Source organism: Vollenhovia emeryi, unplaced genomic scaffold, assembly GCF_000949405.1.
Source record: "Vollenhovia emeryi isolate VEMERY1.0 unplaced genomic scaffold, V.emery_V1.0 DF939248.1, whole genome shotgun sequence".
NCBI lineage: Eukaryota > Metazoa > Arthropoda > Insecta > Hymenoptera > Formicidae > Vollenhovia > Vollenhovia emeryi.
In genome coordinates this window covers 295,425-307,935 of record NW_011967118.1, presented here as the reverse complement: position 1 = coordinate 307,935, position 12,511 = coordinate 295,425, and the positions used below count along the sequence as shown (strand labels likewise).

The 12,511-nt window shown below is 40.3% G+C and overlaps 1 protein-coding gene across 1 annotated transcript in view; it reads right to left on the bottom strand.

The window, feature by feature from the left end:
• LOC105559952 (oxidation resistance protein 1) overlaps positions 1-12,511 on the bottom strand; it is a 159,523-nt gene that overhangs the window by 58,511 nt on the left and 88,501 nt on the right. Inside the window, exon 3 of the mRNA XM_012008626.1 lies at positions 2,440-2,456. Within this exon, the coding sequence (XP_011864016.1) occupies positions 2,440-2,456 (17 nt within the window). The remainder of the gene's footprint in view (positions 1-2,439; positions 2,457-12,511) is intronic.

The following is a 12,511-nucleotide window of genomic DNA, read 5'->3' as shown; positions in this document are numbered from 1 at the left end:
CGGCAACTGCGCGCTGTCCTCCCCTCCCCCCCTCGCCAGGCAATATCGATCGCCGGGCGGTCACATCTCGCTACGCGCTCGAATTGGACAGTGGGCAGGGCAAAGACGACGATTTTCGATAATTTTTTTCTCGATAACTACTGCGAATTTTGCAAAATAGTATAGGACTTTTCTATTCAGTTTGCCCCGGTCTATCTGCCATCTACGGGACATACGGGTATTAGGACACACCCTGTAGATAGCAACGGAACATAAGACAGAGGCAAATTTGCTCCGGCAAGTTGCACGTCACTTTGCAGCGTTAGGCCTGGTCTGCCACTGTCGGATGTCGGAAGTCGTTGCAGCTATACATATATCGGCAAAATCACGACGTTCTATCCAGTTCGCAAGTGTCTGTACCGAGGGGTAAACCGCTGACCGAAATCAGGCGCACCAATGCCCACTAATGCCCAGTGGGCATTACCTTATCTTATTATATCTCTCTAAAAATCAATCAGTGGATTATCACTGAAAGCAGTGAATAGTCGCTGATTTGCAGCTGCAAGTGTACCACTGCGATTTTCAGTGGTATATGCTTAGAACTGCAAATCAGCGGTTATTCACTGTTTTCAGTGATAATCCACTGATTGACTTTTAGAGAGAATTATTTCATCTTGTCAGACTCTTTATAACGCCCAAAAAAAAAAGCCTAGCGATGCCGACACGGAATTTTCGTTTGAAATTTATCCCGACAATGTTATAATCGTAAGACAACACGTCACTGAATGACGTTTCGAGAGTACATTACACTTTTTGCAACTAGCCAAAAAGAGTAGCGCGCATGCTGCTGACTGCTCCCGACATCCGACACGACTTACGACATCTTACGTGGACCAGGCCCGACAGAGACACACGCCGCTACCCTAAATACATATAGTGTTTCTTCGATAAGCACAGTGTCGAGTCTCCACGAGAGACAAAGTCGATCGTCAACATCGACCTACGTTATTGAGGCGGGAAAAAATAGCCGCGATGAGGTGTCAAACGTTCGCGGAGATAAGTAACGGTTAAATTAAATTTTTGCAGTCCGCCTACCCAGCTGCATTACTCATCGTCAGCGCAGCCCAGCTGCACCGTGGCGAGTGCTCGCGACCCGGTGATAAACGAAGCGGCAAACACGTGACGGCTCACGCAAAAGTCATTCCGGGGGTTGAACCTGCTGCGCGCGAGACAAACGCGGTTAATCATTGTCAATTTAAACATTCGTCCGGTCGCGGACGGAGGGGACGTCTCGGGAGGGAGAATCCCGGCCTCGCAAGGGACGGGGCGATTGATTGCGAGAGGCGGCGAGGCGCGATGTTTCTGTTACTTTTAGAATCTGTCTCGCGGAAGAAGAGCGAGACTAGAATATTTTCTCTCGACTTAGGAGAATAAAAAATGTTTCTTGTTCTGGCCGAGAAATATTGTCCGCAATAAATTCTTCGCAGTCCGCGCCTACAGGCTACTTATTTAACATCATTATTAAAATTACACGCAAAAAATGTTGTCAGCTCAGCCGCCAGAGGTTGCTATTATTTGTGTCATTTATATAAAACGGTCGAGTTCACTTATTATTATATATTTATTGTATCAACTTAAAGGCATTTATTGTATTGACGGGCAATTGCGCGATTTAATTACAAATGATTATCACTTTCCAAATATAATGCTAATATAGAGGAAAGTCCCGTATTATGAGATAGGCTCCTAATATGAGGTAGCGGAGTCTCTGCTAAATTAATAGACATCGTCTGTTGGTTCCACCAACGGATTTATTGCCCTTGGAGTGAAATCTTGTCTAGTGGAAAATTGTTTGTTAGATCGTGTAGTCGTTGCGAAAAAAAGATTTATGGTTGAACTTGGACGCTGAAAACTTGCTCTCTCTCGTACTAGAATCCTATCTCATAATAGAGAAATTTCCTCTAGCCACGTATCGATGTAAAGTCGATACAATTAGCAATGAGTCTGCACTTTATTTATTATTCTAATGAGTATTCGTGCAATCAAGATACAGAAAACCCCTGAATGTTAGCCGCAGTATTGAGTGATATTATTTCGAGTGATAAACCCGGATTATTTTAGTTGTCTATACATGTATGATTGATTGATATAATTACCAGAGCTATTAAAAGCGTCAATGCCAGGATTACTCACGTATCGTAATTGAACGGCCGCGTTTCCTTTTATTTCCCACAACGGTCGGCCGAGGGGCTAATAGATTTTCTTTATTGTATTTCATGAGCAAACGTGACAAGAGTAGCGAAGACTCGCGCGACGAGCAATCTGAAAGGCTTGTTTTTCTCCTCCGTGGCCTTCGATAAATGATTCAGACACTTTGCTCAATTTTAACTGGCGTCCAATTCGCGCCATTACGCAATAAGCTCGGAATGACTGCGGAAACGTTATTTTAGCCGGCGCGACGCGTAGACTTGACGCTTCTACAGATTTGCATATTTCAGCGTGTCTCGGGCACGCAGATGGCACACGTTTGAAATTAATTAATATTTATTGAAGCGACCGAGACCCGAAACAGAACGTGCGTGAACCAGAGCAGCTTCTTGAATGAGTATCTCTCTTAAAGTTTCCACTCCTCGGATACGACATTCTGCTCTAAATTGAAGATAAAACTGCTAATCTAAAAGCATCGTTTAACTTGACCCTACTTGAATCCATCAAATCAATCTTCGAAAAACACATGCTATTGTATCTTTTTTTAGGCTTCAATTATATCTTAATTTTCGATATATTGAGATCAATGAGTGCAACAAAAATAATTTTCTATATAAAGACGAAGTAAAATATATCTATTTGTAACATAAATCTGACGATGAAATCTGTGGTGTACAAACGGCGAGTGATTCACCACGTATTACCCAAAATACACGGAAAGAATTTTCTCTTAAAATTTATCCTGAAAATCACGTAATCGTGGAACAACGCGGCAGTTCGGGGAATTTTATGAGAGTTTTGTGAAATTTTGCAATACATTTTACTCGTAATTATACTTAATGTGCATTTTACTAGTAAAATGTATTTTAAAATTTAAGAAAACTCTCATAAAGTTCTTCAAAACGCCATTTCAATACGTTCAAAATACAGAGTAAATAATTTCTCTCGCACTTGCTAATCAAGTGCAAATGAAACAATTTGCACGTTCAGGACTGAAAAGTTAGCAAACATTATCGAAGGGCTACTTTCAAAACGGCAATATTTGCGCTAGAGCCCAAGTTGGCGAAGCTTTTACTTCGCGCAGACAAACGCGAGAAACGCGTAAAGTCAGACTACGGATTGAGATTAGGATGAGATTGAAATTTGATCGATCAAGGCAAAACTTCGCTAAACGTGAGATTAGCGAACGTTGCTCTGATTGGTCAAAATTCAATCAAATCGCAATCCTATAAATCCGTAGTGCGATACGGGCATGGTGTACTAATCCAACGCATTTTTCACCACGCTATTTCCCGAGTACCTGTGCTTGAGGTGGGCTGCGAACTGCCTGAGAAGAGCCGCGAGTCCCCTTGCGCCACGTAGTACACGACATAGTCATGAAATTCCTTCTCATAGATATGAATGTTGCTCGGCTCGTAGTCCGCGTATTCCCACTGCGAGTCCATCATGGCCGGAACGTCAAATTCCATCGCCATCGACATCTCCAAGTTGGAGCATCGTCGTATTTCTCGACTACTTTTCCGAAATCGCCAGAAAGCGGACACTTCTTGTTACTCAAACCTGTCTACGCGAGCGCGTTTAATATTTCGCATTAACCGATCGCGGCGTCGGTCAAATAATATACGTTGTTGCACTTTATTTCGATGGGCATCGAGTTGACGGAGTCAGCGTGAAATATAATTAGATATAAGTGGAAAGGGCGTGGATTTCATTTATACTTTACTCCGATATTATAAACTAGCGATTTTACATAATGCAATTGCTAGAAACTCGCCAATAATGTTATTATGGCTGTACAAATGTATTTAAGCAAATTTTATATAATTTATATGTCATTAACGAGAAAGAAAATCTAAGCTTCAAGATTGATACAAAGATAAAAATATTTCAGCTTTTCAATAATAGATAAAAAAAACTATATTAAAAATGCGTTGTAAGATACAGAGTTGTTTAAAATAATTCAGCCGATTTCAAATAAGTGTTTTAGAATTTGCCAGTTGTGTCGAGTATTCATTTTCTACACTAGTTAATTATTGACTGGCGACAATAAGTCTTCATTCTTGTTCAAATAATTGTATTTTTTAATTCCACAAATACAGAGTGTAATTAGCGATACATCAACCAACAGATAAACCGTCCTAATTTTCACATTGACATCTGATTGTGAGCGAGTTCTTCGTGACCTCATAGCAGTAACAATTCTATTTTGGAGCCCGTTGTGGACAACGATGGCACGTATACGGCATCTTTAACGGTGGAGTCAATGACGACGGCCATGCTGATGCAAGTATGAGAGGAATGCGATTACCGTCTCGACGTTGCTCTAAGATCGCAGTCATGTAGAGCACTTACGCGATGAGAAGTAAAACTTGAACGGTTTACCGCTCGGTTGATGTATCAACAATCTCTCTGTATTTGTTTTACAATAAAAAAAAATACAGTCATTTGAAATCGGATAAATTATATCAAAGAATCCTGTAAACAGTGGATAAATCATTTGAAATAATCCTGTAAATACACATCACAAGTACGGCAGAGTTTCAGCAAAGTTTTGCATCGACGAATAGCTCAGGGAAATACAATGGCGTTGACTTCTTCGGCTTCCCGTTAATTTTATCCACACTCAAACTGGGCGCTCGCTCGGCGCTAAGTAGTCGCTCGACTCGCGAGAGGAAAGAAAATGCAAAGATAAACTGATTTCGATACAAAAGCTCTCGGAATTAAAATCTACATATGAATGAAAGGGTAGTGGCACAGGCGTAACCTGCTTCGTCACTTCCCGCAACCCTTTCACTGTTCGGCCGTTCTTTCATCGGTTAAACTCGGGCGTTTCCCGAAGAAAAAACAGACTTTACACCCACAGAAAATATTTCTGGATCCAATGCTATTACGCTTCACTGTACCATAAAATAGGATCGACACAGCGCCAATCATATTTATTATAGAGAAAGGAACATTTTAATCTTAAATGAAAAATTCTAAAATCTAGAATAAAACGACGGTATGTATCGTCTTTTGTCGAATATCAACTTGGTGCGTTGTAAGATGGAGGGAAAATTTATTCTAAACGCAAGAATATATAAACTTACATTTATACAAGTTACTCTTGTCTCAATATAGTAAGTCAATCTTTTTTAATTCGATAGAGGAGAATAAGAATTATTTATTGGATTTTCATATTGTCTTATTTTGATACTAAATGAGGCTGTGAGAAATAGAAATGCGTCAAGAATATTTTTTGTCTCGATAACAGAAATCCTTTCTGAGGGTGTGCGTCGAAATAAATACTCCAGTTCTGTAATGTTAAGCTTTCTCAAAACAAACAAAAATGCTTGGAAATTAAGTGATGTAAGTTTTATAAAAGAGATATATGAAACATAAGTTCGGTGTATCGTATGCGACGCACGAGTCCCATAAAACTTGCGTGTCACACACGATGTCGCGGGACAGTGAAAGGGTTAATAAATGGCACGACGTGCGTACATTTCTGCAAGTTTACTTACTTTTATCTTGCGAGATAAAAGACTTGAAATACCAAATTGCTCAAACGCCCGAAAAATATTTCGTCAATTAGCATATTATCACGGAAACTTATCGAAGGTTAATCTAATTCCTTGCGAAACGAGATCTCTCACAAGTTCGAGCAATCAACGTCGCGTTGCGTGCCTCAAATTTCCTCACGCGGACGGAAACGCACGCAGCTTCGCGAGGACACTTTCTCCCGCCGGTCGACCTTGTCACTGGCGGTACCCAAATAAAAAGTGCTCGCTCCGCGGTGCAAAACCGGCTGCGCCGAAACTTTCTCGCGTGACAGGCGCGATAAAGCAATTGGCCCACTCGAAATCGCCGATGAAATCTTCTGACGTTCAGTTCGCGGCCAGGAACTTGTCAGAAAACTTTAGGGTCTCACTTTCAGAGTAGATGAAACATTTTCCCCTTCGCGTCTAATTATTATTATTTTTTTGTATGCATGTGTATATCTGTCGGTCAAGAGTTTCCGGACGCTTTTAAAATTAATAACTGTAATTAACAACACACGAACTGAAAGCAAAATTCAATATATCCGACTACAAATTGACTCAATGCTGCAGCATTAGTCAAGCTGTCAAAAACGCAAACTTTGTTTTCGTCAAAGAAATCACCTTTCGTTTGTAGAATGCGTTTTACTAATGGCGGTATCCTTTCTAGAAATTTTTTCACTTTTTCTTGGGGCAATTTTTTTCCAAGTTGTTTCCAACATTTTTCACAAATCTGCACCCGACATCGGTTGTCGCTACTTTACTCTTCACGCTCCACTTCATCTCGTAATAATTCAATAGAGTTCAGGTCAGGATATTGCGATGGCGATTGTACGATTTTAATTTTTTTTTTAGCTGCCTCCTTCTCTAGCAGGCGATTTTGGTATAGTTTTGAATTATGTTTCGGGTCAGAAACACATTTCTTAAATAATGTATCTTAGCACATTGAAATATTTACGCGTCCGGAAATTTTTGACCACGTATACAGTACCGGCCAAAATTATATCACCTTTAGGTTTTCTGAGCACCGAATGTGCTCAAAATTTTACAAGAGACACCTGATAACAGGTACGTAAAGGGTGAAAAAATTTGACAAGATACACCATAATTTCCGAAGCTTTCATTCGCGCACTTTAAGGGCCAGTTTCACAAACGTCGGTTAACTGTTAACCAGGGTTCAGTCACCTCCCTATCTTTTTCTATTTTATCATCTAGGAGGAGCCAGAGAATCAATTAAACTTTGGTTAGCAGTTGCGAAACCCTAAAACTAATTATGCTAAAAAAATCGAAAGGTGATATCATTTTGGTCGGCACTGTATATCACGAGACACGGTAGTGTCTCGCGCCAAGTATAAGCGACTAAGTATAAGCGACAAGCCTAACCACGCGCGCGACACCAACCGTGTAAGTTTACGCGATACATAATAACATCGAAATGCGTACCGTGCGTGCGATTAAGTATTTTACGAAGTAAAGCTTAGTTTACATATCAGTATTTGTATCATTTCAGTAATAATATTTGTACCGATAAGCCCTTCTTCACAAAACACTTGATCGCAGCACTTCGAGTTTATTTATTTCTGAAAAATCACGCATGTAATATTCGAAGATCAATAAAGTATGAATTGTATGATGGAACGAGTTAGAACCTCACACGTGTCTATAAAAATAGTCGGAACTATCCACGTATGACGTCTATTGTGCGAGTGCCGTTTGCGTCTTTCCGTCAAGTTTTAATTATTATTTTCCATCGTGTCTGCGTCCGCCATGTATGTATATTCATTTCATTTCTTTCTTTTCCTCTATTACTGGTGGGCTTCACGGTTTATACTAGGGCTGGTGATTTCCTTCGAAGGCTTCGATATTCGAAGATTCGAAGCTTCGAAGTTGACTTCGAAGTTTCAAAATCTTCGAAACTTTGAATCTTCGAAGCTTCGAAGTTCGAAGTTAACTTCGAAATCTTTGAAGCTTCGAATCTTCGAAACTTCGAAGTTCGAAGTTAAATTCGAAGCTTCGAAGTTTCGAAATTTATTCGTGCGAGTGACGAATTTCTCCGACGAACACTAAAAATATTGTAAATAAAAAGTACTAATTTTTAAGATTTAATTACGCGATCTTAAACAAATATGTAATCTACATGTTATAGTATTTTAAAATTATAATTTAGAAGTAATTACCTATTTCTCAATATATAGTATATAAATTAGTACTTTTTATTTACAATATTTTTAGTGTTCGTCGGAGAAATTCGTCACTCGCACGAATAAATTTTCGAAACTTCGAATTTAACTTCGAAGCTTCGAAGTTATGAAAAGTAACAGCTCTAGTTTATACGCTGGTGCCGCCACCATTTGTGCGTCATGTTATCTCTGTTTCAATTATGTACTTATCCATTCTCCACCGTACATTATGCATTGTGTAACAAACTTATTATTATACTTCATTCCGAGAATTTTGAAAATAGACCTCGTACATTTTCTTTATACAGAGCGTCCGTAAGACGGTATCTATCTGCTCGGAAACAGATAGATTTATAGGCTGAACTGAGCTAAAACGTTCTGCATCATTTTTCACGCAACCACGCGTAAAACGTTCATTTGTTAATTAATGAAGATCCGTGAATCAGCGTCCGCGTGATACGCGAGGAGAATCGATCCACCGATTATACCATTGCTACGTACGCGGCGAGGTACTTTTTAAACAACACCGGCCGCACACGAATGGACGCGTGACGCCTAGGTGTGTGTCGTTGTTATCTACACATCGCTCCTCTCCGTGCCTCGCGCGTTGCAGCGGTAACCGCTGGCCCGGACTCTCCCCGCACACTGTATCGCAGATGTTCATTAATTGCCTCGAAATTTTACACGGTCGTTTGCAAAGTGATACAGGACCTTTTATGCCCGTTTCTACCAATGCAGATTAACTTTAATCTCGGTTTAATTACTTCTTATCTTTTCCTAATTCGTCAAACCAGAAAAAGACACAAAACAAGTTGAACCGAGATTAAAGCTAAACCGCGTTGGTAGAAACGGGCATCGGATCAGTATCTGTATACGAGCGGACGGACACCTTACGCCGGATACCCTGTACACGTGTAAAAAGCATATACATGTATTACGTCTCAGTCTACTCTGTCTCTTATCTCTGTCTTGATCGCCCTGTACGACAATTAAAGACCTGTGTCTTTAATTGTCGTACGTTGCGATAAAACATGTGTAATAATTACGGTGTAAAAGTGGGATAACTTGGCGATTTGAAGAGTGCGGGTCCTAAACACTAAGCACGTGAAACGTGGCTCGACGCCGAAGGTAGTTTTCGAGACAATCGCGAGAAGGTCCGCGCGGGCGCGAGAAGTCGACGCGGACCGACAGCGTCCCACGGTGAAAACGCACTGCGCGCGTCGACACGATCGTCGCGCGGCTCGGCAGCGACACTTATCGCGTGACAGCGATAACGGAGACGTGAGAGAAGTCCTGGACTCCCCGTGACTCCAGCGCAATCCTCGGACGTTGCGTGGCAGACGTTATCCGCGCGCGGCTGGCACTGCGCGAGAAGGTGTCACGATCACGTGAATGATTAGCGCGCCGCGCACTCGGAGGTCGTCGGCTGTCACCGATCGGCGGTGGAGAGGAACGATCGCGATCGCGACGCGCCGCCCGAGCGACACCGACGATTCGCGCCGATCGACGCCCCGGCTGCCTCGCGATTCACGAGCGCAACAATGCCGCTCGCGGCCACGATGACCGACTGATCCGCGCCATTGATCGCCATGACGGGATCGGGTCGACGTCACTCTTGGCGGGATTATTCGACTGCCGTTCCTTATCGGCGCCGATAAAGGTCCAAACCATAGACTTATCACGAGACACGGTAGTGTCTCGCGCCAAGTATAAGCGAAAAGTTTTTAAGTATACTAGACTGCGCGCCATTCCTATGGACGCGCTGTCCCAAACATTAGAGTGCAGACATGCTCTTTGACTCAAGTTCACCTCTTCCTCTCTTTCTATATCTTACGACCGACGCCTCCTACGGATGGCGCAGTCTAGCACATAAGTCTGGTCCAAACACACGAAAAAACTAAGTGACCAATGACAGTAAGCAGCCAATTGGAAACTTGAGCGATGCTGAAAATTTCGATTGATTGAAACTCTTAGATCTTAAATCTGACTGCTTAAATATTTTTAAAACTGGAAACACGCGAATAAACTGCAGTAAAACTTAAAACTTAAGGGAAATAACCAATGACTGCTGAGAACGTAAGCAGCCATTTTGAAACTTGAGCGATGCTAAAAATTTCGATTGGTTGAAACTCTTAAGTCTTAAATCTGGCTGCTTAAGTTTTTTAAAACTGGAAACACACGAATAAACTTAATAATAATTTTAACTAAAATAAAGCTAAAAAAAATAAATAAACAACAAAGCTAAATTTATATTTACTTCTACTAAAACATTTGCTAGATTTAAAGATACAGATATGAATTCTCTAAGAAATTCCATTCTCAATCAGATGAAATTTTGGTTAAGGTAAAGAGAAATCATATTCTTTCAATTGAATAAAAGTCTAGTAAGGTCGAGATTTAAACAAATTTGTTTCATTTCAAACAAACTTCTTTTTCTGGGTGTAGTTAAGAGATTAATCCCAGGAGAAATTTTCAGAATGGAGTACCGGATAGGCGCGAGTTCACGAAATTCTCGCGAGTCGACATTCACATATGTTATTTCACAATTTGTTAACGTTGCCAATAAATTGCGTAAACGACAAAGAACCTTATACGCGCGACGAAGTGATTCAAAGCCAGTGGTCTCAGTTTTGTCATCAAATCATCGCAATATGCATCTGGTATCGTTGCATAACTGACGTAACGACTTTCGTGTCCCGATGGATCGTTCTCATTGTCAGATAATTAGTCTCATGCGACAGAGATGTTCGATATGTTCGCAGCATGTAGCGAATAAATTATTAAGCTGCGCCAACACGAATATATGAATAAGAGACAAATATAATTTCACCTCACTCTCAGGCATGACTTTATATTCAAATGAACAATCCTCGTATTATAATAGTAATCCCACAATTTACCAGTTTAAATATCAGAAAGACTACTTTATCACGTGTACAATTAATATTATTATTAATATAAACATTATTTATATATATATATATATTACTCATATATTACAATATATTAATGATAATTTATTATCATGAGTTTATCTAATTATATATATATTGAATTATTTCATTATGTAAATAATTGAATATTAACTTAATACTTTTGCTCGCCAGTAATAAAATAACCAAACACTTCAATTTTCCCTCGACGCAACTGGCATTATTTTATTAATCTTAAGGGGATGCTGGAGTGATTCTGCACTTTTGCACCTTTCTAACCTAAAAACTGTCAGTTCGCGGAAACATTTGTGTAATATACAAATTAAATGGCTTACGTGTACAGATCGAAAGCAGCTCGCTATCCCGGCCAAATGAAAGAACAATATGGCATCACTGAAACTAAGTTTATAAGTCTAATAAGAAATAATAGTGAGCAACACATACATACAGTACATGTAGTATGTGTGTTGCTCACTATTATTTTTTATTAGACTTACAAACTTAGTTTCAGTGAAGTCATATTGTTCTTTAATTTAGCCGGAATAGCAAGCTGCTTTCGATCATCTGTACACGTGCCATTTATTATGTGTATTACACAAATCTTTCCACGAAACAGTTTTAAGTGCAAAAGGTGCGAAAGTGCAGAATCACTCCAGCATCCCCTTAAGTAATATACAACGTTTCGACTGTACGGATTGCGGTCCCCTTCAATATTTATTGTAAGTTTTCTCTGAAAGTGTATATTCTATCATAGTTTTATAGTCATATTGATGTACAGCCACATATTGGTATACTTCAGATTTGTGCTTGAAGAGGACCGCAAATCCGTACGGTCGAAACGTTGTGTATTATTTAAGATTAATAAAATAATGCCAGTTGCGTCGAGGGAAAATTGAAGCGTTTGGTTAATTAAATATTGTTTCAATGTATTTATATAAATACATACGCGCACGCAACTAGATACACGTATAGTTTCAAAATACGCGAACTCGAGCTTGAAATACTATTTATGCAGCCGTTCTTACTGCTGACAACAAGGGAACTAGTATCATATTCTATTCTATTATTGTACCGAAGTAGAAACATATCGTTGGATAGTATCGATTGTAGCCGTCACATTCCCGATCACATCCTCGCGTCACAAAGCTACTGGAAGCAATCAAATTTTCGATACGTGCGCGCTCCGCCTAAAACAGACGTCTCTTCTGTATCGGAGGAGACGGAGAATGTAATAACGAATATTTCAACATGCCAGGGCTAAGGCTATGTACGTTCGGGATTTATAAATCACGGCAGACGCTTGTTAAATACATTTCCGCCGGTAATAAGTTTCCGCCGGTTTATTCCTTGGCCGCCTCACGCGTCCTGTGGCCCTGCCACTTCTGAGAAGCTTTCAAAGCCTCGCTTGATATTCGTGCATGGCATAATCGGGAATGAACGTTTGCACAGCCCGTGCGCAACTAGTGTCGTTACAATGTAAACAGTCGCGTGTATGCATAGATGCGACGACGAGAGGACCCCGATAAAAACGTCAATGTAATCGACGAATGCATCGCTTGGAATATCGCTGTTCTCTCCCCCCACCCCTCTCTTTGTCTCGATTTGTTTTTACCTACGTTTCTCGCAGAAAATAATCGTCCCAAAAAGTAAAGAAAATATAGTCAATTATGGCTAACTAATAGCGACATTAGAG